This window comes from Ovis canadensis, chromosome 17 (genome assembly GCF_042477335.2).
Source record: "Ovis canadensis isolate MfBH-ARS-UI-01 breed Bighorn chromosome 17, ARS-UI_OviCan_v2, whole genome shotgun sequence".
Lineage (NCBI taxonomy): Eukaryota > Metazoa > Chordata > Mammalia > Artiodactyla > Bovidae > Ovis > Ovis canadensis.
Genome location: NC_091261.1, coordinates 67946680 through 67972560, shown reverse-complemented (window position 1 = coordinate 67972560; position 25881 = coordinate 67946680). Strand labels below are relative to the sequence as shown.

The 25881-nt window shown below is 49.4% G+C and overlaps 1 protein-coding gene across 1 annotated transcript in view; it reads right to left on the bottom strand.

The window, feature by feature from the left end:
• KSR2 (kinase suppressor of ras 2) overlaps positions 1–25881 on the bottom strand; it is a 454968-nt gene that overhangs the window by 68597 nt on the left and 360490 nt on the right. The window contains exons 8-10 of the mRNA XM_069557572.1: positions 18302–18367; positions 15042–15168; positions 5763–5931 (exon numbers count right to left, since the gene is read on the bottom strand). Of these exons, the coding sequence (XP_069413673.1) occupies positions 5763–5931; positions 15042–15168; positions 18302–18367 (362 nt within the window). The remainder of the gene's footprint in view (positions 1–5762; positions 5932–15041; positions 15169–18301; positions 18368–25881) is intronic.

Below are 25881 nucleotides of genomic sequence, written 5' to 3'. Positions count from 1 at the left end.
CCTCCACACACAGCCTCCGACTCCTGCCAGGACCCCTCCGTGGCCTGAGGACAGCTCGCTCCTGATGACTGAAAGGGCAAGAGTCTCGGCCAGAGAAGGGAAAGGGTGCTGTGAACCCCGCCTGTTCTTGCTGATGATGGACACCAGAGAGAAGCAGGGGCAGCTGATGACTCTGAGTGGCTCCTGGCTGTCTGGTATCAAAGAGGGTTCGGGAACTGAGAGGTTGCAGGTGACCAGAGGTCAGAGAGACAAACAGGCCACTTTGAAGGCTCTTCCACTCTCAAAGCCACATTCCCTCCCCATGGACTCCTCAGGAGCAGCCTCAGTGGCCATCCGAAAGAAAGGCTCTAGAAGGAAGGTGGAAAGATCAAATCATCTCCTGCCTAAACCACGCAGTTCCCTGCAAGGCCCCCCCAGGCCTCAGCCCTGCAGCTCGGAGCCTTGCCTGGTGCCTTGGTTATGGGCACTCTGAGCCATCAGTCACAAGTTTCCAGCTCTTTCTGGTAACAGGGCCTTTACATGTGCTCCCCTCTGTCTGCCTGAACAACTTCCCTCCTGCCTTCAGCTGCCTCTGACATTTCAGCCTCTTGACTTTGCTCATAGCACTGTTCTCTCCTCACAGCACTCACAATTTAAAATCCTGTTTTCGTGTGTCTGCTAGGCTAACACCTGTCTCTTCCACTAAGCTATAAACTCAATGAGGGCAGAGACTGTGACAGGCAGAACAAGGCCCTTTCCCGCCAACTCCATTCCCAAGACGTCCGCATCCTAGTCTTAGGAACCCGGGAATATGTTACCTTACATGACCAAGGGGACTTTGCATAAGTTTAAGGTGAGGATCCTGAGATAAGGGGATTATTCTGGATTCCCTGGGTGAACCTTGAGTATAATCACAAGGGTCCTTATGAGAGGGAGGCAGGAGGATCCAAGTCAGAGGATCAGAGGAGGAGATGTGATAACGAAGCAGAGGTTGGACAGAGGTAGGGCCATGAGCAAAGGCACGCAAGCGGCCCTTGAGGAGCTAGGAAAAGGCAAGGGAATGGATTCTTTCCTAGAACCTCCTAAAGAAACCAGCTCTGCAGACACCTTGATATTGAGCCCAGTGAAACTGACTTTGGACTTCTGACTCCTTAACTGTAGAGTTATAAACTTCTGCTGCTTCGAGCCACTAAGCTCATGGCAATTTGTTACAGCGGCAACAGTCAACTCATACAGGGCACATCTGATGTATGCCTTGCTCCTTACCCAGTGCCTCAAACAGTACCTGGTATATAGTGGATGCTCAATAAACATTCATCAAAGAAATGAATGGATGGAATTCAGGGCCAGAGACTGTTTAAAGAAAAAGAGCCCACAGTTCTGGGAGGTAAACGAGCCTCAAGTCACTTGCTCACTTGTTCATTCACTCAACAAACATTTAATTAGTGCCTTCAGCAGTCGGCACTGGGCTGGGCTTTGGGTGTAGGGGTAGGTGAAGCAGATGAGTTTCCTAGTGTCATGGAGCTGACTTTCTGATGGAGGAGACACTAAACACGGCACCAGGTTACTCCAAAGGAAGAAGGCGTTTGAACATTTTAGTCTGAGGAACCCATACAACAGTCCCTTAAAAGTCCCTTCATGTACCTTCCCACAGCAAATGTCATACAAACGGGCAGGTCAGACCATTTTACAGATGACAAACTGAGGCCTAAACAGAGTCAGTGCCATATTCAAGGCCATAGAGGTGGGAGAGGGCAAATCTGGGATCCAAACGAAGCCCTCCACCCTTCACTGTGCCATGTCCAACATGGCACCAAGATTCTGAAGGGAGTGGCAAAGAGCAAGGGGGTCCACCCAACCAGCAGAGCACAATCCCAGATTCTGTGAAGGGTGTCCTTCAAGGGCCCTGAGGTTAACCGTTGAGTCAAATGCCTGTAACCACACAGTCTCTTTACAAAAAGAATGTTCTAGAGTAACCAGTGCCAGGGGCATTGTTATACCTAGGTGTTAGCTTGAATTATCTTCAGAAAACTCAATATCTGGCAAGAAACCAGAGCCAAAGCTCCTTTCCCATCAACAGAGACTCACAGTCTGGAGTATGTAACAGGTGACCGGGGCCTTGTGTGAACAGAATAGATGCCTGTCACCCTGGAGGAACTTTGCCAAAACCGCCTAGGCAGGCGGCGGGGGTGGGGGAAGGTCTGACTGTCCTTCTAGAGGGTGAAAGTGAAGTTGCTCAGTCGTGTCCGACTCTATGCAACCCTGTGGACTGTAGCCCACCAGGCTCCTCCGTCCATGGGATTGTCCAGGCAAGAATATAGGAGTGGGTTGCCATTTCCTTCTCCAGGGGATCTTCCCAACCCAGGGACTGAACCCAGGTCTCCAGCATTGCAGGCAGACGCTTTAACCTCTGGGCCACCAGGGAAGCATCCTATTTTGTTTTCTACGCCAACACTGCATTTTATTGTTATTATTCAATTATAAAATGGATGCATGTTTCTTGCTATTATATACACTACAGAAGTGCATAAAATAAAATTCCTCTTCTTAGAAAGAACACCTGCCATGAAGTCCTGCAGACATTTGTCCGCATATACAAATACATACACACACACATATAAATATAGACATGTAAATACATTAAATCATTTTACAACAAATAGGATGCTATTATACCAGTGCTTTTGCAAATCACTTATTTTCCACTTAAAAGATATTATGGATTTCTTCCCATGTCCAGGATATTTACGAAGAGCTACTTCATTCTTTTCAAGGGTGGCTGAGTATTTGGTTATACAGATATATTACAGTGTATTCAAACACTCCCCTCCTGATGGGCATTTGGGTTGAGTCCAGATTTTTCACTGCTGCCAAAAAAATCATTATAGATCCCTGTGCAAACACTTCTGTGTATAAATTCTTAGAAGTGATACTGCTGGTCCAGGGAAAGTACATTTGAAACACTGACAATGCCAAATTACCTCCCCTAAAAGTTTAATTTAATTCCTACTCTCAATTTCAGGGTATCTAGGGACCTCATCTTTATTTCGACAATTCTGGTTAGGGCATATTACTTAGCACTGGTAGCCACTGTAATTTGCTAACCCTGTGTTTAATCTAATAATGATGAAAGTAGCTCACCTTCGGTTAGCTCTTGGACGAGACAGGTGCTCTGCTAAGCTTTGCACATGTATGGTAATGTTGAGCCCTTTGAGGGTTCTACAAAGTAGGTACTATTATTATCCCCATTGTACAGATGAGGAAACAGGGGCACAGAGAGGTCAGTAGTTTGCTCAACAGCACATAGATATTAAGTGATGGAGCTGGGATTTGAACCCAAGCAGTACTCTTGCCTGGAAAATCCCATGGATGGAGGAGCCTGATAGGCTGCAGTCCATGGGGTCGTGAAGAGTCAGACATGACTGAGTGACTTCACTTTCACTTTTCACTTTCATGCATTGGAGAAGGAAATGGCAACCCACTCCAGTGTTCTTGCCTGGAGAATCCCAGGGATGGGGGAGCCTGGTAGGCTGCCATATATGGGGTCGCACAGAGTCAGACATGACTGAAGTGACTTAGCTTAGCTTAGCTTAGCCCAGTTCCAGAGCTCACACTGCTGTTCTAAAGCGCCTTCACCCAGAGGACCCGCTAGTCCACTCCCCAAAGAGGGTCAGGGCACTATTGGGACCTGCCATGGAGTAGATGCAGACCTGCTGGAAGGCTAGCATAGTAATTTGGTCAAGACCCCTCCCCACGGCTCTGACTAAAGGGATGAAGGAAACAGGGACCACCCCTGGCGACTCAAGATGCCAGCAGAGTCTCCTAGAGATAAAAGAGTGCTGGTGCTTTGATGTGCGGTTCCCCCTTAAGAGGTCCTTTGCCAGCCTCCTGTCTGTAAACAAGCAGCAAATGGTTACAAGGAAAATAGCCCTGAAGTGAATATCTTGGGTGAGGGGTGGAACAGCTCTAGGAGAGATTGAGGGGGGAGGGGTCAAAGGGGTAAAGGGGGTATCAAAGGGCTTTTTTCCCATTCGCTTCCTTCCAGGGAAGTGGAAATGGCTGGGGGTGCTGGTGGGAACCCTCAGTCTATGGAGACGCTGGGCACTGTTGCCTGGTTGACCTGGAGGCACTTACTGAGATGGTTCCAGCTGATGATTTCCGTTATGGTCCTTGCTGGCTGCCAGGTGAGGGGCCCTCACACCACAGGTATGAGGCTGCCTTGGGACTGGACTGAACCAAAAAATTCCCCATGATGCAAGTCTTTAGGACGCACTCTATCCCTTCGGACACAGCCCAGATCAAAGCGGTGTGGGCACGTTGACATGAGCAGCTTATGCTCAATGAGTGGATGTATCTGGGTGTTGCCCAAATGTGGGGCTGAGTCTTCATTTGTTTCCCAGATATTTTCTCGCGGCTGGGTAGGCTTGGAGGTGTGACCTGTTACTGAGGACCTGGGGTTTTTTCCTTTCTCCCTGTGAGGAAGCTCTCTGGCTCAAGGGGAAACCAACCTCTAGACCAGCACTGTCCAGTGGAACTTTCCGCAATGATGGGAAATAGTCTATACCTGTGCTGCCCAACAAGGTGGCCACTAGCCACAAGTGGCTCTCAAGCACTTGGAATGTGGCAAGCGTGACCAAGGAATTAAAATTTTAATTGTATTTATTTTTAATTCATTTAAATTTAAATAGGCATGTGTGCCTAGTCTGTACCATAGTGAACAACATAGAGCTAGACTCTGGTCCCAACTCGTCAAACCAGACCTCATCCTGCCAGCCTCTGTCTTGAAGGCAGCTATGGTGCTACAAATATGGTTGAGCTGGAAGTGTCCTTGTGGTCGGAGAACAGGAGGTGGGCTGGGCTGAGCCCCAGAAGGGGTGGGAAGACACTCAGGTCTGTCTCACCTGAGAGCTGAGAAAGATCCCTTTCCTAAGTCCAAGAAGCCAGAACACTGCACACGAGGGCTTCTCCATGGTCTCACAGCCCAGCACATGGTCTCAGGTCAGTGGCGGAGTGCCCTGGAGTTTGTGAGCCAGAAGACCCTTTGGGGTCCTCTTGTCCACCTGCATCCTCTCAGAGGTGTGGAAACTGAAGCCAGAGGTCACAGGGCAGGGACATGAGAGAGCTGGCTATTGACTCCTGGATGCCAGCTCGCTCTTGCGGAGCCCTGTCTTGATGGCTGCGCAGACTCAGAATGCAGCCTTGCTCAGGTGTGTGAGCCCTGAGATCCTTGGTACAGGATCCCACTGCCAGTTTCAACTGATTTAGCTCTTCTTTACTTTGGCAGCGCTAGGTCTGAGTTCTTCTTAGATCTTCAATCTTCATAGGGGCATGCGAGATCATTAGCTTTCAGTGTGCAAACACTTAGTTGCAGCATGTGGAATCCAGTTCCCTGACCAGGGTTTGAACCCAGGCTCCCGACACTGGGAGTATGGAGTCTTAGCCACCGGCCCACCAGGGGTTTTGCACTGAAGGCAATGTCTAGCTCCAGAGCAGATGGCTCCCCCTGTGACTCAGACTTAGGTAGAGAACCCGGGCTGCTGCTTCCCAAAAGACAGAGTCTCTGAGAGTCCCCTCACCTTCTGAGCCTCAGTTTCCTCATCTGTAAAATGGAGCTGATCCTACTTACCTTGTGGCTGCTCTAAAGGTCACATAAGGGACTATGCAGCAGTTGCCCTGCATACGGTAAGGCTTGATCCATACGCTTCCAACCTATCACCCCTCACGCGGACTGGCCTGGATGAACCCGACTTCTCACCCCGTGACCTCCCATGCACAGAAGGTACCTGGCAGGTTGAAATTCTTCTGCTGCCTTGTGCACTGTGGAGAAGGGTGTAGGGGAGAAGGCGGCGTGGCGCTGGGCGGGAGTGGGGGTGCTGGCGAGGAGGGCGTGGAGGATGTCGTGGACGAGGGGTTGCTGCTGGAGTCCGGCTGGTAAGGAACAGGGATGTGGTCCTGAAGAAGGAAAACAGGGCAGGGTGGGGGCAGGGGCAGGCAGAGAGGCGGAGACACTGCAGCAGTGAGGCTGAGCTGCTGGGGAAGCCCACCCCCTCCGCATCCTCAGTGCCTCCTCCTCAACCGCCAGACACCACCCCCCACAAAGTCCCACCTGCCTCCCCACACCCCCCACTGGGTTGCATCCAGCTGTGGAAGGCAGTCTCTTGAGTCAAGTTCCTGCCCACTGCCTGGAGCCCGGGCTGAAAGGTTACCACGTAATGAAAGCCAGGCGGGCGATAGCCACACTCCTCGGGCCTCTGGTTTTGGAAAGTCCCTTGCTGAGGTGCCCAGAGAGCTCTTCCCATCCTAACGCCTCTCCTCCCGAGTGTTTTATTAAAGAATCAGCAGCCTGACAGCTCAAGAGAGAGTGCGAGAGCCAGCCTGCAGCATCTTTGCCCGCATCTCGTTTGGAACCAGCACAGCCTCCTCTGGCCCTTGAAACTGTTCTAAAGCCAAGATGAAGACAGAATCCGTGTGCACATCCTCAGAATGGCGCTGGTCAGGGTGGGGCCAGTATCCATGCAGTGGGCTGAATACTGTCTCCCCTCCAAGACATGTCTACTCAGAACCTCAGTATGTGACCTAAATGTGATGGGACCATCCTGGATTTGGGGTGGGGTGGGGTGCGTAAACTCCCATGTCAAGTGTCTTTATGAAAAATAGGAAAGGAAAGACACACAGAGGAAATGGTGCTGTGAAGACAGGCTTCTAGAAGCCAAGAAATGCCAAGGACTGCTGGAGCCACTGAAGGTTAGGAGAGGGGCATGGAATGGATTCTCCCGTGGAGTTTCCCTAAGGAGCCAACCCTGCTTGACACCTTGACCTCAGGCTCCTGGCCCCCAGACTGTGATGGGTTTTGTCTCAGCTACCCAGTTTGCAGTAATTTGTTTCTGCAGCCCCAGGAAAGTAATAAGAGCAGAATTCCCAGTGAGGGAAAGGGGAACATAGCCACCTCTTCCCCATGCATCCTGAACAAAATGCCTAACCTCACCATTCCTCAGTTTTGCCCTCTGTAAAATGGGAATACTAGCAAACCTCAGCATCCCAGGAAAGAGGTTCCTACCTCTCAAAGTCGGCAGAGCTAAGCATTTTCAGGGGTACCTTAACCTGTTCACTCACAGCACATGGATAATTTGGTCCCTGAATCACTCAGAGCTCCACCACTCAGCATGGCCCCAGGTACCCAAGGATGGTTTTGTGTGATCTGATTTTGTCAACAGGTGTGTTTACCTGCCAAACTCCAGAGTCAGTATAGCAAATACCAACGAGCATAGAAGGGTGGAGGGTGGGGGGTGGGGAATAGGCATTCCTCGTCTGGAGGCCCAGTGGGCACTCAACCGGGTTGTGCATGCCCCTTTCCCAGAGGTCATTCCACTCCCATGAGGTCATACTGCCTCCACATCAGTGACTTCCCCACTGCGAGCTTCAGTCTCTCCTTGTCCTTCATGTGGGCTGAGAACACCCACTGTGTGGCTCTGTTGTGAAGTTTAAGGTGATGTATGTACCTAAATCCCTAGCACTGGGATAAGGCATTTTGTTATCAATAAATGGAAGCAATTATATTTGTGACAGCATTTATTTTTGCAATTAAGCTTTCAATTTGAGATAACTGCAAATTTGCATGCAGTTTTAAGGGATCCCAGTCAAAGCTGTGCTTTTTCTAGTAGTTATGTACGGATGTGAGAGTTGGACCACAGAGAAAGCTGAGTGATGAAAAATTGATGCTTTCCAACTGTGGTGCTGGAGAAGACTGTTGAGAGTCCCCTGGACTGCAAGGAGATCAATCAGTCCTAAAGGAAATCAACCCTGACTATTCATTGGAAGGACTGATGCTGAAGCTCCAATACTTTGGTCACCTGATGCGAAGAGCCAACTCACTGGAAAAGATCCTGATGCTGGGAAAGATTAAGGGCCGGAGGAGAAGGGGGCAACAGAGGATGAGATGGTTGGATGGCATCACCGACTCAATGGACATGTGTTTGAGCAAATTCTGGGAGGTAGCAAAGGACAGGGAAGCCTGGTGTGCTGCAGTCCATGGGGTCGCAAAGAGTCAGACATGACTTAGTGACTGAACAACAACAATGCATTCTTATTTAGTTTTTTCCAATGATAACATCTTGCAAAACTGGGCTACAATGAAATCACAAGGCAGACACTGAACTGATACAGTCGAGATACAGAACGTTTCCATTACCAGAAGGATCCCTCATGCTGTCCTGTTCTAACTACACCCATTTCCTTCTCTCTCCTCACAACCCCTCCCTCCCATCTTTTACCCCCGGCACCACTAATCTAGTCTTCATTGCTATAATGTCATTTCAAGAATGTTCTATAAATTGAACCATACAGTACGTAATCTTTTTGGATTGGCTTTTTTTCACTCAGGATGGTTCTCTGGAGATTCATTCAAGTTACTTCATGCAGCAATGGATTGTTCCTTTTTGTTGCTGAGTGATATTTCACGATATGGATGTACCCAGTTTATCTGATTAACCATCCACTGAAGGACCGGTAGGTTGTCACCCTCTGTGGCTCGTGTGGATCAAGCAACTACAAACATGCCCTGGACAGAGTCCTATTCCAGGCACGGTCATGCTCTAGTTCATTCTAGCCACCTTCCACGTAAGACCACCTTGGAGGTAATTCTGATCTGATTTTAATAGCAAGGTATCAGGAGGCCAGTCTTCTTACTCCATCCTAATTTACCTAATGGTAATTACATGTTCCTGGCAACAGACTTGTTAATGTAAGGAAAAATAAGGCAGTGACATGTGGGCTAAGTTTTATGTGGCTGGGCTGTGAAGCTACCACACAGTCAAAGGGGGCATAGGAGGTTTTCAGAGGAAGTCAGCGACTGATTGTGTCAGTAGAGGGATAAAGGGAAATGAAAGTCAGGCATCTATCCATCCTAGCAAGACTCTCTTCTTTGAACTTCTACTCATAGATGGGCAAAGAAGTTTCCATAGATGCTCTGCAAAAACACATTAGCCTTATTTAAAAAGCATAAAGGTTTGTGCTAAAAACTGTGTCCTGCTAGGCATACAGATCAGGCTCAAATGACGGAGCATGTTTAAATGAAAATGCTGGTTCTTGATGCACACATTCAGGCTGGACCTGGGCTTGCATCACTTCCTCTTCTCGCGTTCCTACAACGACTGCCATAGTCACATCAAATGGCCCACAGTTGCCAACACAAACCAGGCTATCTCACATCTCCAAGGCTTGGGAGATGTTATTATTTCTCCTTGGAACGGGCTTCTCTGGTGGCTCAGATGGTAGAGAATCTGCCTACAATGCAGGAGACCTGTGTTTAATCCCTGGGTCGGGAAGATCTCTTAGAGAAGGGAATGGGTACCCACTCCAGTATTCTTGCCTGGAGAATTCCATGGACAGAAGAGCCTGGCAGGCTACAGTCCATGAGTTCGCAAAGAGTTGGACACGACGGAGTGACTAACACTATCTTCCCAGCTTTGCCCCAGTCAGCCTGGAAGATGCCTGCTCTTTCTTCAAAATGCAGCTCAGATTGCCCCTCCTCCGAGAAGCTCCCCTGACCTCCCACTCAACCAACCAGGTCAGCACATTCCTCCTCCTGGGAATGGCCCTGCCTGGTACTAGCTTGCTCTAGTACTGGTCTTGGCTTCTGCTGTTGCTTCAACACCATCACTTCTCAGCTTGCTTGTCTGTCTTTGTCCTCAAGGCTAGAAGCTCCCTATTCCCACTGTGGTCCCTTGAAAAATGTGTGCTAGAGGAAGGAAAATAGAAATGAAAAGACGGATGGATAAGGAGAAGGGGGTGGGGAGAAAAGGTTTATGTCCTCCTACTAGACTGTGCCTTATTTATCTTGGAATCTACAAAACTTAGCACAGAAACAAAAACATAAGATGTGGCTAGTAAGTGTTATATGTATCAGTGAATGGAAAGGAAGGAAGGAGGGAGGCGAGATAAAGAGAGGGAGGCAAGGAGAAGTTGTCTTTATGGAGGAAAACAGTTAAGGCAGGAATTCAGTCTCTTTCATATCTGAGGCTCAGGGCTGGTGTGAATCAACAGAATCAGCAGAAGAGAAAAGTGCTCACAGTGCCCACATTCCCCAGCAGAATAGCTAAATGGGAGGGGGAACTCCTTCCTTGGGCCAGACCCAGATCTGTGTCCCAATAGGAGGTTGTCTTCCATCAGAGGGAAACTCAGACTTTCTCAGATCATGCAGGGAAGGGCTAATGGTGTAATCCCTCTTTCTGAGTGCAGCTAAAATGTGGAAACATCCTTCAGAAACCATCCAGCCCCCCACTTCATGTCGTAGATGGGGACGCTGAGACTCAGACACCGGGGCAATGTGCTGGAGTCATACAGAGAGTTAGTGGCCCAGGTCCCCATCTCCAGCCCAGAAGCAGAAACAGAAGGCTGAACCAAGTAATGAGAACTCACATCTGACTCTGAGAATCAAAAGAAACATGTTCGCTTCCCAGGTTCCCCTTCGACCAGCTGTGCACTGACTTTGACATGGCAGTAATAATAACTCTCTCTCCCATGGAAACTGTCCCCACCTCCAACCCCAAAGTAGTAGTAGTAGTGTTAGTCGCTCAGTCGTGTCTGACTCTTTGCAACCCCATGGACTGTAGCCTGCCAGGCTCCTCTGTCCATGGAATTCTTCAGGCAAGAATACTGGAGTGGGTTGCCATGCCCTTCTCCACTTCCAACCCAACAGAGTCTCCTAAACAGCCTTGTCTTGTGACCTCCAAAGCCCATTCCCAACTCAGGACCAAAAGTCAGGGCATCACAGCAGCTGCTTAATGACCTATGATACCTGGAATAAACATGAGTGGGTCCCAGAGGAATAATAGCAGAAAGCAGAGCAAAGGTGGAGAGGAGATGAGGCTGAAGGGGACAGAGGAGCCACGACAGGCCAGAAAACAGATCAGCTGAGGTAACAAGGAGCAGGAGTGCTTCTACGCTGCAGAAGTGAAGATGGGAGAAAAGAGGAGAGCAGAGGATGAGGAAAACAGTCAACAGTAACAGACCAGAGGGGACCCACAAACAGTAGCCGACCACTGTCCTGATGGAGGACCAGAACAGTGAGCCATGGTCTTGCTGGGGGTCTGAGCTGCTGACCTGAGTACAAGTCTGTCCTCTACGTCCAGTTTCATGAGCCTAAGCTCCTTAACCAGGATTCCTCTTTCTCTTATTGCCCCATGCCCAATCCTTCCAAGAGACAGTTCCTCGTGCTAAGCTAGCAGAGATGAGGCTCTGTTCCTTGCAACCAGCTGAAAAGGACAGCGAGAAGGCAGCCCCTCCAGAAAGCATCCCTGCAGTGGGCAGATCTTCAGCTTCGGACACCCAGGTAGGTGGGGCTTTCGATGCCTTGATGTGGAAGCATGCGCCTTACAGACTAGACCCCTTGGGAGCCTGCAGATGCTCCTGGTGCTGTCGCTTCTCCTCCATCTCCTCACCTTCCTCCGTCTCCTCCGCTTCCTTCATCTCCTCCATCCCCTCACCCTCCTGCCTGTCCTCCGTCCTCCTCATCCTTCTTCTTTCTTCCGTTCCCTCCTCCTGCCTCTTCTTTCTTCTTCCTATTCTTGCTCCTCCCTCTTCCTCTCCCTCCTCCTCCACCCCTTTTCTTCCTCCTCCTCCTCCTCCTGTTCCTCTTTCTCCTCCCCACTGTCTCTCTTCCTCACCCCTGAGCTCTTCCATGCGCTGAGGATCCAGTGTCAGGACTAAACCCTTTACCTGTATCACTGCACCGAATCCTCTCCACAACCCCCGATACATCTACTATTAGAATGCCTATTTTACACAGGGGGAAACAAAGGCAGAAGGATCTTGGCTCGGTCAGAGCATATGAAGAAACTGAGTTTCAAGCCCAGACCTTCTGATTCCAAAATGCACATTCAAACCATTAGGCTGGGTGAACAGGCTAGGTTTTTATGAAACTAGATTGACAGAGCTAGACGAGAGAGGAGACAGAGCAACGAAAGGAAGTCTTCAGACCAAATTGGCTCAGATATCTATTGCACTAACCACATCATTGCCTGACAGAAAGAATCTGTGTAGAGCTAGTGAGAAGAGAAGTAGGGGGAAAAAAAATAACCCAGTTCTCTGATAGCTCCTGTCCACCTTCATGCCAAAGCTGCTTTCTAAATAGAGGTTAATTTATTTCTCTTATCAAATTCTCCTGCTGGCAGACAAGCAGAACAATGTCAGAGTCACCGATCTATCTGACCCATGTTTCTGTCCCACCTGACACCGAGAGGCTCACTGTGTCTGTAAAGCCAGAGAGAAAGGTCTCGAGATGGCTCTGTGCCACTCACCCCTCAAAAGGTCATAAAGGAAAGGATGGTTATAGTTACTTCCCAGGAGCCTCACCACTGGAACCCCCTAAGCACCCCAACTTCAGAAGTGGGAGACCCTCCCCTAGAGACCTACATAGTTTACCAAAAAATAAAGGAAAAGTGGACCCAGCCTGACACTGTGATTAGAAGCCCAAGATTTAAGCTTATAAAAATAGCTAGAATTTCCTGGCCACTTATCCACATGCCAGGAACCTCTCCCAAGTGCCTCGCCTTACACTGATTATTTCATTTCATCCTCCCAGCCATTCTCTGAGGTTAGTATTCTTCTTGCTCAGCAGGAGACATTTTAAAAATGTGGCCCCAAATTCCTTGGACTCTTCCCACTGACAAGTGGGACCACGCCTCCTCCCCTCAAATCTAAGTAGGCTTGCAACTGCTTCTACCAGCACAGTACAGCAGAAGCAACACTGACAGCCCTTGGCTAGTGACAAGCCAAGACAGTGCATGGGGCTTTTATATCGCTAGGTTATGAAAGCCTCTGCAGCTTCCACCTTGTTGGATGAGAAGGGCTCTGCAAGCCCTGAGGTGCCGTGTAAGAAGAGCTCACTACCCTGAAGCAGCCATATTGTGAGGAAGCCCAAGCCACAAGGCAAGACTGTGTGTAGTTGCTCCCAAAGAGACCCTCTGTTGAGTTCAGCCTGTGACTCATCCCAGCCCAGACACGTGAGTGGAGCCTCTAGTTCAGGGGTTGGCAAGTTTTTTCTCGAAATGGCTCATTAGTACACATTTTAGGCTTTGTGAGCCAGTGCTCTCTGTTATAACTACTTAATTCTGCTGTTGTAGTTTGAAAGCTGCTGCTGCTGCTGCTGCTGCTGCTGCTGCTGCTGCTGCTGCTGCTGCTAAGTCACTTCAGTCGTGTCCGACTCTGTGCGACCCCATAGACGGCAGCCCATCAGGCTCCCCCGTCCCTGGGATTCTCCAGGCAAGAACACTGGAGTGGGTTGCCATTTTCTTCTCCAATGCATGAAAGTGAAAAGTGAAAGTGAAGGTGCTCAGTCGTGTCCGACTCTTAGCGACCCCATGGACTGCACCCTACCAGGCTCCTCCATCCATGGGATTTTCCAGACAAGAGTACTGGAGTGGGGTGCCATTGCCTTCTCCAGTTTGAAAGCAGCCATAGAAAATATGAACGTGGCTTGTTCTAACACAACTTAATTCACACAAAAAAAACCAAGCTGTGAACTAGATATGGCCTGTGAGCCATAGTTTGCCAATCTATATTCTAGACAATTCTAGCCCCCAGCTGCATCAGCTTTCCCAGTTGAGTCCCTGGGCATCATGAAGCAGGAAAAAAAACATTCCCACTGTACTGCTTTCCAGATACCTGACCCACAGCCTCCACAAGCATAATTAAAGAGCTGTTGATGTCCACCACTAAGTTTGAGGTTGTTGGTTTGCACAGCTGTGAATAACTGGAACACGCCCATTTTACACACAGGAAAGCTGAGGCTCAGAGAGATTAAGTAACTTGCCCAGAGACTCTAAGAGCAAGTAAGTGGAGGAAGCCAAGACTGGCTGCCAAGTCTGCCTGACTTCAGAGGCCAAGTGTATCATCAAGTCCTAAGACGACACCACAGGAGCCAGATGGCGAATGACTGAGACCCAGTGCGGTAGGTGACAGCTAGAGAGAAAAAGAACATATGGGCTTTGGTAGGGAGGTCGGAGAAGGAGGGAGGGACCCGTTGTGCATGGAGGCTTGCAGACTGCAGGAAGGGGTTGACTGTTTCCTCCACTCGACAGAAAGCCACAGGAGGGTTTTTCAGCAGAGGGTGGCATGATTCAAATTACATTCATTAAGAATCACTCTGGCTGCTGTGTGGAGAATGGATTAGGGAGGGGGCTAGGCCCTCCCCAGCCTTATGCACAGAAGGGAGAGTATGGTTGGTTGCCAGGGAGAGGTCAAGCGGCCAGAGATGCTCATCTGGGTGGGTGACTGTCCACACACTTGGACTGGCCCACACTTTATCCACCTTTCACACAATGCACGGAGGCACCACAGGGCTTGAGAAACCACCTGCTGGCATGTGTTACCTCTTCCTCATCCATGAGGCTTTAGGTGTCCCTGGGATCCCTTTGGTGTCGTCCAACCCACAGATCAAACAAAGAATGAGGAAATCCCCAGTGGAAATTTCCAGGCCATGTTAGAAAGAAAGACACAAAGAAAGGCCCACTGCTGACCACCATCTGAGGACCAATCAGAAGCCAACCAGATCGGCTATGGCTCAGAGCTCAGGGATCCCACACAGATCCATCTACCTGGTCTCCAGCAGGAGCTCAGAAACAGACCTTTCTCCCAGGGTGATTAGATTCAACAGATGTGTCAGAGAGTGCAGAACCTTCTGCAAAGCTCATCCTGGCAGATGATGAAACAGCTCAGAGCAAAGAGGGTGGAGCCTGGACAACTAAGGATCCCCTCTCAGGCTCTCCTTCCATCCCTACTGTGCCCCCATCAACACCTTCATTCATTCCCATTGCCAGGTGCCCTCTCTCTAAATCAGACAGACTTCTGGCACATTCGCTCTGCACTGATGGCTGGATGCCCCCCAAAACTTTCCTAGACACAAGTCACACAGAAGGAGGAGAGAGCCCAGGGGTGCTGGGAAGTAAGGGCAAGGCTCCCAGATCAAGCCACTGAGTCCTGTTTGAGAACATTCTTCCCTCCTGCTCCTCGTCTGGTAAGGCCCCAACCCAGCACGCCTGAACCCAGAAGAACCCCAGTCTCACCTTGTTGATTTTGTTGGTTTTGGGGAGCGTCTGGCTGATGTGCAGGTCCGAATACCGGGGTGGCTTTCGTAGAGGGTTGTTGATGTCACACGGGACAGACTCTGTCCGGACTAACCTTGCTGGATCCGTAGGGGTAAAGACAGAGATTTGGGAGTTTAAGTACCACTTCTGCTCCATACTGATGCCAGGAGAGCAGACCCCTCCTCAAAGGCACACCTCCAAGGCCGGAAGGGAATTGCCGAGAAATGACAGTCGTCATGCTGTGTTACAGTAGCGGGACACGCTCCCCACTACCTGTGTGTCCTCTGCGGCTTCTAAGATGTTCGTACCGTCAACACACGGTACGACAATTTTGACAATTTTATTTTGACAATTAAAACTTCTAATAATGAAACTGAAGCTATCGGAATTTTTTTCTCCAGTATCATAATTGTTTCACATTGGTGTTCATTTCAGAATTGAACCTCCTTTGAAAGACAGGCGGCTCCAGATTTCTCAGGCGCTATCATCAGTGGACAGCTCATTGTGGCCACCTGTCCCTCCCCCATCTAAGCTTGTATGTTACGATCATCCTGCATCACTTGTGGGATTTCTCAGGCCCGAGCGGCCTCTAGCATGTCAAGGCACATTTGTCCTAAACAAGGTCATTGGGGATCCCTGAAGAGGTCTCGGCTCCCCCAGTCTCCCCTCTGCATCCATCCCTGAAGGCACACCAAAGCTGGACCAGCAGGCGGTGCTAAACAAACGCGTCCTGACTCCAACCATGCCATCTGAGCCCCTCTCTCTGTGAGCCCTCTGCTACTTACTGTTTACAGGGGCTGTGGGAGGAGCGAAGCTCACATGCAAATGTGATGCCTGGTAATGCTACTGGTTAGCTGTTTTTTATTGCGGGGGTGGGGCCATCAGGGAGAAAGTTACAGCTTTGGACTGACCCAGGGATTTAATTTCTCTCTTAAGCCTGAGCTACCATCACCATGGAAACCAACTATATTTTCAACTTCCTACCAAACAGAAGTGGGTAGAGCAAGAAGCTAGCAGAGTGCTGGAAAGTTCCTGTTTGCTCTTTGAGTAAAGGGGGCATGGCCCTGACGGTGGGTGGGCGGGAGGGTGCCCTTCTTCAGATGTCGGTGTCTGAGAGCGGGTCACCTCCCAGCAGGCTGGTTCCGGTCTCCACATGGGAGTCAGGGCTCCAGCAGGCTACCACGGAGGGGTGTTCAGCGGGAGGCGATTTCCCCCAAAGAATCTTTTGCAAGACAAGGTCTCCAGAGCAGTGAGAGTTCAGGTTTAAAACAGGCTTGGGGTGTGTATACAGTTGCTCAAGGAACAGATGGTTCTTAATGAAGGATGTGAGGTGGGAAGGGGAAAGAGGAAAGAGCTGCAGACCTTTCCTTCTCTTGCAATTTCCTCTGCTTGTGGAGGAAAGCAATGCAAAGATCATCGAAAACCAACGGCCCATTGGCTCTGGAAGACAAGCCAGCGCTTTCGGCAGCCATCTGCCTCCTTTTTTAAGTTTCTCTTCGGTTCATTTGAGAACAGGGCAGGCTCCCCTGAGCCCACGCTGACCCAAGGCCAGGAGGGCTGGGAGAGGTGGAGGAGGAGGACAAGGACTAACAAGTTGTGTTCCCCAAAGTTGGTGCTAAGCCTCCACCCAACCTACAGAAGGCGGGTGGCGGGAAGGGGGCCCGCAAGAATTTTCACAATTTTAATAAGTTGCTTACTTGGGCTTCCCAGTGGCGCTAGTGGTAAAGAACCTGTCTGCTTATGCAGGAGACATAAGAGACTCGGATTCAATCACTGGGTTGGGAAGATTCCCCTGGAGGAGGGCGTGGCAACCCACTCCAGTATCCTTGCCTGGAGAGTCCCATGGACAGAGGAGCCTGGAGGGCTACAGTCCATAGGGTCACGAAGAGTTGGACACGACTGAAGCGAATTAGCACACGTGCACAACTTTTAAAAATAAGTATATGGCATATGAAGCCATTTGGGCTCTTTTAGAAACATGAGAAATGGTACAATGCAAGTCACGTTGCTGGAGTGGCCATCCCCTCTAGGAGGTGCCTGGGCTCTCTCTCTGCTTTGCATGGCCCCATCCGGCCAACATCTGTCATTCAGGGTACCTGCTTGACCCTGGTAGGCATCTGAGTTTGCAACTTCTACTCCAGAGCGGTGCTTAACTTTAAAGTGCAGACAAATCACGTGCAGATGCTGTTTAAAATGCAGATTTTGATTCGACAGGTCTGGAGTGGGGCCAAAAGTTGTGCATTTCTAACAAGCTCCCAGGTGATTCCCGTGTTACTGCTGGTCCATGGGCCACAGCTGGAAGAGTAATGGTCTGGACCAGCGATGGCCAATATCTGCAATGATGAACGTGCTGTATCTGCACTGTCCAGTACAGTAGCTGCATGTGGCCACGGAGGCCTTGAAATGTGGCTGGTGTGATTAATTAAAATTTTATTTTTATTTCATTGTAATTCACCTAAATGTAAACAGTCAGATGTGGCTGGTAGCTACTGTATTGAACAATACAGGCTTAGAGAGTTCCCCACTAGATGATGTACAGTGTCGATAATGGAAAAACTGCCCCAAGAATCAGGGGAACTACATTTTGAAAGTTGGACTACCAGGCCTCCTATTGTATTCTTGGCAGGCAGGGAAAAATTTTTCCTTCTAGTCTTTCCTTCCAACTAAATTGGTCTTGCTTTTGCCTGGTGGAAGGTTGGTAGTGGCTTCCCAGAGGCAGTGTCTGGCTACCTCCCTGCCCAACCAGGTTGGCCCAGGCACTCCCAAGGCCCCAGGAGACGGAACACGGATGACCCAAACCAACAGGTGTGATCAAGACCCCTCTCTGTGCCTATTTCTACAGGGCCAATTGACTGAGTCTGAAGAGCACACCGTGGAAAAACACTCAGCTAGTGCTCTTTTTCAGTGGGAAAGGAAAGGAATAGGGCTGGGGGGGAAGAGAGGAGAGTGAAAAATTAGGAGAGAGGACAAGAATGAGAGAAAAGAATTAGGGAGGGGAGATGAATCTGGGGCTAAAGTATCAAGGAGACCAGAGTGAGGACAAAGATCAGGGAGAACGGGCACCGGGATGGATTAAGGAGGCAGATGCCAGGAGGAGGGGGTCAGAGGGAAAGAAATGAGGCAGACAAAGGGTAAGGATCAAGGGCTTTTCCAAACTTTACCTGGATGGACAGCTATCTCAGATGGCCTGCAGGAACCCCCACTACTACCCCAGGGCAGGAAGTGTTAAATACTTACCTCCTCGGTGAATGATCAGGAGATGACAGGGCGGGGCTTCTTTGGTGCATTTGTTGTGGCACTTTAACCTGAGAGAGAAAAAGAGAGAAGGATGGATAGATGTATGGATGTCAAGATGAACAAGTGGATGGATGGATGGGTGAGGGGATGGATGGATGGATGGATGGATGGATGGGTGAGGGGATGGATGGATGGATGGATGGATGGGTGAGTGGATGGATGGATGGATGGATGGATGGATGGATGGATGGATGGATGGATGGGTGAGTGGATGGATGGATGGATGGATGGATGGATGGATGGGTGAGGGGATAGATGGATGCATGGGTGAGTGGATGGATGGATGGATGGATGGATGGATGGGTGAGGGGATGGATGGATGGATGGATGGATGGATGGATGGGTGAGTGGATGGATGGATGGATGGATGGATGGATGGATGGATGGGTGAGGGGATGGATGGATGGATGGGTGAGTGGATGGATGGATGGATGGATGGATGGATGGGTGAGGGGATGGATGGATGGGTGAGTGGATGGATGGATGGATGGATGGGTGAGGGGATGGATGGATGGATGGATGGATGGATGGATGGATGGATGGGTGAGGGGATGGATGGATGGATGGTTAAGTAGATGGATAGATGGGTGGGTAGGCAGATGAACAGATGGATGGATGGACGAATAGATGGATGTTTAAATGGATCAGTGGATGGATGGATAGATGGGTGGGTGAATATATGGCTGGGTAGATGGGTGGATGAGACACACCAATGGTTCAGAAAGCTCTGGGTGCTATGGATACCAAGACGTGGGGGTGAGATAAGACAGCTACTGCAAAGGCATACCCTTGGAACCCAGGAAATTAACTCTGGAGAGAGTTTTCCTGCCATCCCACATTCACAGGTCAGTCCTGGGTAGTCCAAGAGCGGGAAGCAACTGTTTAACCAACAATGTCCACTTGGACTTCATGCTTTGAAAGACATTGTTATCTACCAGTCTATATTTGTCATCATCATTCAATCACCACCTGCTTATCTGAAGACTCATTTGCCAGCCATTGTATCAAGCATTCTATAGATGCCAGGTCATTAGATCTTTAAAGCACTTTTATGAAATAGGTATTATTCTTCCCATCTTACAGATAGAAAAGCTGAGATTAACTGACTTGTCCTGGCAGAAACCCTGGCTCAGTGGTGCCTGAGGCAGCCTCACTTTTTTCTTAAAGGCTCATTCTATAGGAGACAGCCAACCCAGACTTCTAATTAGGATGAGATTAGTAACAGGTATTAAGTTTTACTGGTATTATGTTTAAGAGTTTGGAAGCAAAATGTCTTCCTTTGAGACAAATCCAAGATGTCACCTTGCTCTTCCCCATACCTTTGTCAGATTTCAAAGGGTACTATGACTTGGTTTTCTCTTTTTCTTTTCTAAGGCCCCCAGACTCAGACCCATCGGGAAGGTCTCAGCTCCCCTGGAGATAACTAGTGTTGCATCAAAGCCCTGATGGAAAACCCTGCTGAGTGTGAAATTAGCCTTTGATTCATTCTACAAACAGGTCCTGGAGACACACACAACAGTCACGCAGATGAAGCCCCTATGTTTATGGGGACAGTTAATAAACACATAAATATCAGATCGTTGCCAGTGTGGGAAGATGGTGGGAAAATAAAGCAGGGAAACGAGATGGAAATTGACAGGAGTGGGAGGGGAAAGGCTCCAGAGGCACAAAGGTTAGGGGGCAAAATCAAGCCTGATGGGTTCAAAGGTCAGAAGTTAAAGGCTGATGAAGCTGAAATGAAGAGAACCAGAGTGAAAGGAAGATTTGAGGAAGGAGAGGGCGGCAGAGCCCCAGTACGGAGAGTCTATTTGATCCCACAAACACCCAGAAGAAATTAGAGGCTTTAGACAACCATGACTGGGTCAGATGAATACACCTGAACTGGGGAGACTGCTGATGACAAACGATAGATCAAGAGGTTTCTGTACTCTTCCCTGATTGAAATAGCTCAACTTCTGGAAACTTCCGGAAAGAGATTGTTCCTTTCTGCCACCCCTGACCTAGGAGTCTTCTTGAGCAAACCCAGCTGGAAGGCTGATGGGCAGGTGTGAAGCACCCCGTTCCCTGTCATGGGCAGCGCCATGAAGCGAGGGCAAGCAACTCAATGTTACCTTTGGACTGTGTCCAAATCAGGACGAGGCAGGCAAGACCCCTGTGACCTCAGCCTTCTCCTGTCTCCTCCTGGCATCTTCCTTTCCGTCTTCTGCAGGAAGGGAGCAGCCCTCCTCCAGCTCTGGCTGCAGGGTGGGAGATGGAACATGCATCCTTCTAGCCATGGCTTCAGAGGGCAGTGCCAGGGCCGGGAGCATGGCCCCTGCTCCTGCAGAAACCCCGAGAGATCGTTCTCTGATGCCCAGACAGTGAAACCTTGCACAGAGGTTCTCATGTGAAAAACTAGAGCCCACACATTCAGGACTTGCTGATCCAGACAGTAGGATGAGCTGGGCACTGGAATCACCCAGACCCTGGAGGGGAGGGGCTACAGGGACTGAGGCCAGACATGCCTCACTTATGAAGAATCATTTTTACAGCAGGAAACATGCACGATTCCACCAAAATTAGATTTTTTCCTTTTCATTGCCTAAGAAAGAAGAGCCACTAGCATGCAATTTATCGGTAGACCATCTACTTCAGAGTCAGATTCCCAAGGCATACCCTCTCTGGTTCTGACCCGGGAAGTGCTGGGAGTGTGGGTTTTCAGCAAATGCAAGCCAGAGCTCAAGGACCACACAGAAGAGAGACACACTCTACTTCCCAGATAAGAGATGTCTGGATGCCTAAGTTTTCCAGAAGCCAGGGTCCTCCTTGCTCCATATCACCCCCCAAAATAAACAGATTAAAAAAGTAAAAGGAAATGGTGTCAGGATAATATACTGAACAAATCTGAGTTCAAAGCCTGACACCACCACCTCCAGACTGTGACAAGCTGGGCAAGTCGCTGACCCGTTCTGAGCCTCAGTTTTCTCATCTGTAAAGTGGGGACAATCACAGCATCTGTCTTACAGGACAGTAGAGATGAATGATACAACAGAGGTGCCTAGGATGAGCACTTGAAGTTGCAGGTACTCTTGTTTTTACTGTGGGAGTTGTGTTTATTGTTAGCTTACACAGTGTTCCACAAACTAACAATTTGTGGGACAACTCAGGGGTGTATTGTCAACGGACTGGACCCCAGGTGCCCATGACCATCACCTGCTCTTCTAGGACCTAGGAGAGGCTGCCTTCCCTTCCTGTCCCTCTCTCACTTCTCAACACCACCCACCCCCCCACCACTGGGATGGCCTGGGCTCACCTCTCAAAGAAACTACTTGTCCCAGATCTTTGTCTCAGGGTCTGTAGAAAAAGGGGAGCCCAACTAAGTTACCATGCTTATTAGAGGAGGTCTGGAACACTGACACGGTCTGCCCCAAAGCTCTCACATCAAAACCAAGCCTTCTGCTCCTTGTCCTTCATGTGTCCCTTGAGCCCACAGTCCTTAAGGAATTGGGTCCTCCACGTGCTCCGTTCCACAAGGAGGAAAATGGAGAGGTGGGAAGGACCCCGCTGACCGCTCTGGACAAATCTCCGTACCAGACATGGCCCTGAGGAGCCCTGCAAGTTAGGATGGTAGCTCTGATCAACTCAGGGCACCAGGTAAAGGTCATATGTGCTTCCAGGTAAAAAGCCTTGGCTTCAGAATCCAGCTGACCTGAGCCTGGGTCATAGTTTTACCTTTTCCAGACCAAGGAGGCATCCACCTGCCTGGCTAAGTTCCAGGTTCCTCGTAGGCAGAACTGCCATGAGGACCCAATGAGAAAATGTCCAAGTGGTGCCCACCTGGACGGCAAATAGGTCAATGTCTCTGCGGGCAGGGCCAAGGCACTCTTGAGGGCACACAGGAAATGTCACACGAGCCCCAGGCAGCCTGGACACTTGGAAAGGATTTACTTAAAACTTTCATGGAAAAGAGTTCATTTTTTCCAACTTCAAAGGCTAACAGGATAAGCTTCAGTTATCAAGAAAAGTTGCTTACGTGGGATATCTCATTCTCCAAAGGAGCTAGCTGCTGGCCGAATGAGACATCCTCTCTGTCTGAAAATTAAATATGTGAATTTATCTTGGGGGCAGGATTTGGGTCTTCCTCCTCCTTGCAGCAACTTTCCTACCCTGCTGTCGGTGCCTGGTTTGTGGCTGGTGCCTGATACACGCTGAACAGACACTGGAGAGATGGAGGGAGAGAGGAGAAGAGAAAGAAACAGGAAGGCAGCTCAGCAGAAGGGAATGCCCCCAGATTGCTCCTGGCGCTGGGAACATGAATCGTCTCCATCAAATTTTCTGAATTTTTTTTGATGTGGACTACTCTTTAAAGTCTTTATTGAACATGTTATAGTATTGTTTCTGTTTTATGTTTCGGTTTTCTGGCTGTGAGGCATGAGGGATCTTAACTCTCTGACCAGGGATTGAAACTGTGGCCCCTGCATTGGAAGGTGAAATCTTAACCACTGGATCATCAGGGAAGTCCCAAGTCTCCATCAATTTTTAGAAAATTATTTCTATTTCTTATAAATTGTATCCCTTGCAGTTTGTGAAGTGCAAACACACCCCTCCTGCATTCCCTTCTTTCCGCCCTCCTTCCTCCCCAACGTGGGGATGGGAGATGGGGACCTGACCACAAGCAAACTGGAATTCTGTGGATCCTGCCCAGGAACTACATGAGGCAAACAGTTTTATGAGCAGCTCTGCCCTTTCCTTAATGGATGTGTCCTGGCCCCCAGCACCCCCTAAGAGCAGATACAAGCCTGGAGAGTGGTGCGGGGCTGGGATCAGAAAGGCAGCCTTCCTGGATGAGGCACTATTATGATCCTTGCTGGTGAAGATTAATATGTTCATTTCAAGTGGTTTGCCAGCGGAGTCGAACCAATTTATGAAAAGTTTGCTCCGGGCAGCCTAAATCCCTGATCCTTTCTTTCATCCCACACCAGCTCACTTTGCATCTGCCTTTCCTTACAGAGTGCAAATGGGATGTTTTTAAATACCTGGTCCCCAACATCCAGTTGAAGAAATGTTAAGCAAACACCCAGTTGGAGTCAGGTGCTCCTACATAACCCTGGGCAATTCTGAACAACAATCCTGTGAGCGATGGATACTGTTACACCCATTTTAGAGTCAAAAAGACCTAGGCTCAAGAAGCAGCCCAATCACACAGATGGTAAACAGCAGAATCAGGATAACCATTCATTCATGCTCACATAAAACAACATCATCTTCTCCCTCTGTGCCAGGTGCTGTGTGAGGCACTGCCAGTGTATAATAACATAGAGGGAGAATTCTTCTTTAACCACCTTTCTTAGAATCATCTAGCAAGGAGTTTACTATCTAGATGAGTATGGAAACCCATCTCTTGTCCTTTCAAACATGAATGCCATTTCACTCATTTCATTGCCTCAAAGTCAAGTCACCTCCTAGAAATGACCCCATTTGGATGGGAACCAGGATCCCAGGGCCTTGGGATCCATCCAGAGGCTCCTTTTGAGATCGATTCCACCATCTAGTATTTCCTGAGCACTTACTGTGCCAGGCATTGTGCTCACCCTGTTTGTATGAACAGTGAACAAAGCAGACACAGCCCTGCCCTTGAGCAAAGTCTGGTTAGAGGGACAGAGCGGTAAACAGACAAACACAACATCATATGTACATGGGATGATCTGAAAGGGCAGGATATGGCACTTTGGAACTGAGGGGAGTCAGGGAGGGCTTGCTGGAGGAAGTGATAACTGAGCTGAGCCCAGGGAGCTAGCAGAGGTGCACAAGAAAGACCTAGGCTGAAGCACTAGGGTGCAAAGAAGCATCAGTGAGTGGGCACGGGTGCTGCTGCAGGGTTGGTGGCATGGGGAAGCTGGAGCTCTGCGCAAAAGGAAGGACGTGGTGAGAGGGGAGGAAGGAGAGGTAAATAAGGATGGCACAGGTCTGCTCAGGAACCTGGATTTTATTCTAAGAACTGAGTGGAACCAAGGAGAGTATTAAACAGGGAGGCGGAGGGTGTTAAACAGGGAGGTGATGCCTGGATAAGCATTTTGGAAAGACTTCCCCCACCCCTGCCCCACCCTGGGAAGCAGATACTCACACTTACAGGGCAGCCAGTGCCCCTCTCGGGTTATCCCTCCTCACTCTCCTGCCTCTGCTTGCCCCCCCAACATCACTGCATTAGGTGCTTCTGAAGGCTTCTTGCAAAATCACTAAACCAAATCAGTACCCTCTTTGCAGTGGGCTTGTATGAATACCCCAACTGAGCAGTTTTGTCTAATTTTGGTTCCCCTGGGGTCTGTCATTTGAGCTGATACTTCTAGAAACATCTCCTTATGGTCTCGGTGAAGGACCTCAAAGAACACACCCTCCTTAACTCACTGCTGACCGCCCAGTGGGGTTGAGCTCTTTGGCCTTCAACTGAGTTAGAAAGAGAAAGGCAACAGCTGAAATAAGCAAGGGAGATGGGGAGTATTAACACAGAAATCAGAATGAATGCTCCAGCAACATAATGGACGATAACCAGGAAAACCCCAGCACCGGTCTTTCCATAAGAGGTCTCCATAAGAAAGCTATAGAATTATTACCTGTTGGAGACGCCTCCCTCAACCTCACACCCCGCTTCCCTGAGAGAGGAGACCGTGACCACAGAGTCTTCTGGGTTCCCAGCACCTGGGTGGGGTGGGGTGGGGTTCATCACAGAGACCCATTCATCATCTTTCGATTCAAGAAGGGATGATGGGAGAAGGCAGCAGGTGGGGGAGGAAAAGACTGATGGCTCTGGTCCAGCTGCAGGTTGAGATCAGAGTCTCATCTTCTGCTTGTCTGGTTCAAAGAGAAGCAGAGTAGGGACTGGCAGCTGTGTGGCTGGTTCTTTGCCCACATAAAGTGGTTAAGGCTCTGGGATCTTGAATCAGAGGGATCAGTGGGTTTGAGGAATGGATTCACCCACAGTGATACTTTTGGGCCAACGAGTTATCCCTGAAGGGCTCTGTTTTCTTAGAAATGGGGATAATAAATATACCCTACCTTCCCTGGTTGTTGTAAGAATTAAATGAGTTCATGCATGTAAAGTACTTAGCAGAATGTCTGGCACTCAGCAAGCCCTCGATACATGATACCATGACCATCACCATCATCCTTGTATCCAATCCCCACCCCAAGCTCCAGGAGAATTATAATCCACCCTCACATACAACTGTAATTGGACTGAACTATAATAGGTAACCGGAGAAGGCAATGGCAACCCACTCCAGTCCTCTTGCCTGCAAAATCCCATGGATGGAGGAGCCTGGTGGGCTGCAGTCCATGGGGTCACGAAGAGTCGGACACGACTGAGCGACTTCACTTTCCCTTTTCACTTTCATGCATTAGAAAAGGAAATGGCAACCCATTCCAGTATTCTTGCCTGGAGAATCCCAGGGATGGGGGAGCCTGATGGGCTGCTGCCTATGGGGTCGCACAGAGTTGGACACGACTGAGGCGACTTAGCAGCAGCATAATAGGTAAGGGGCTTCCC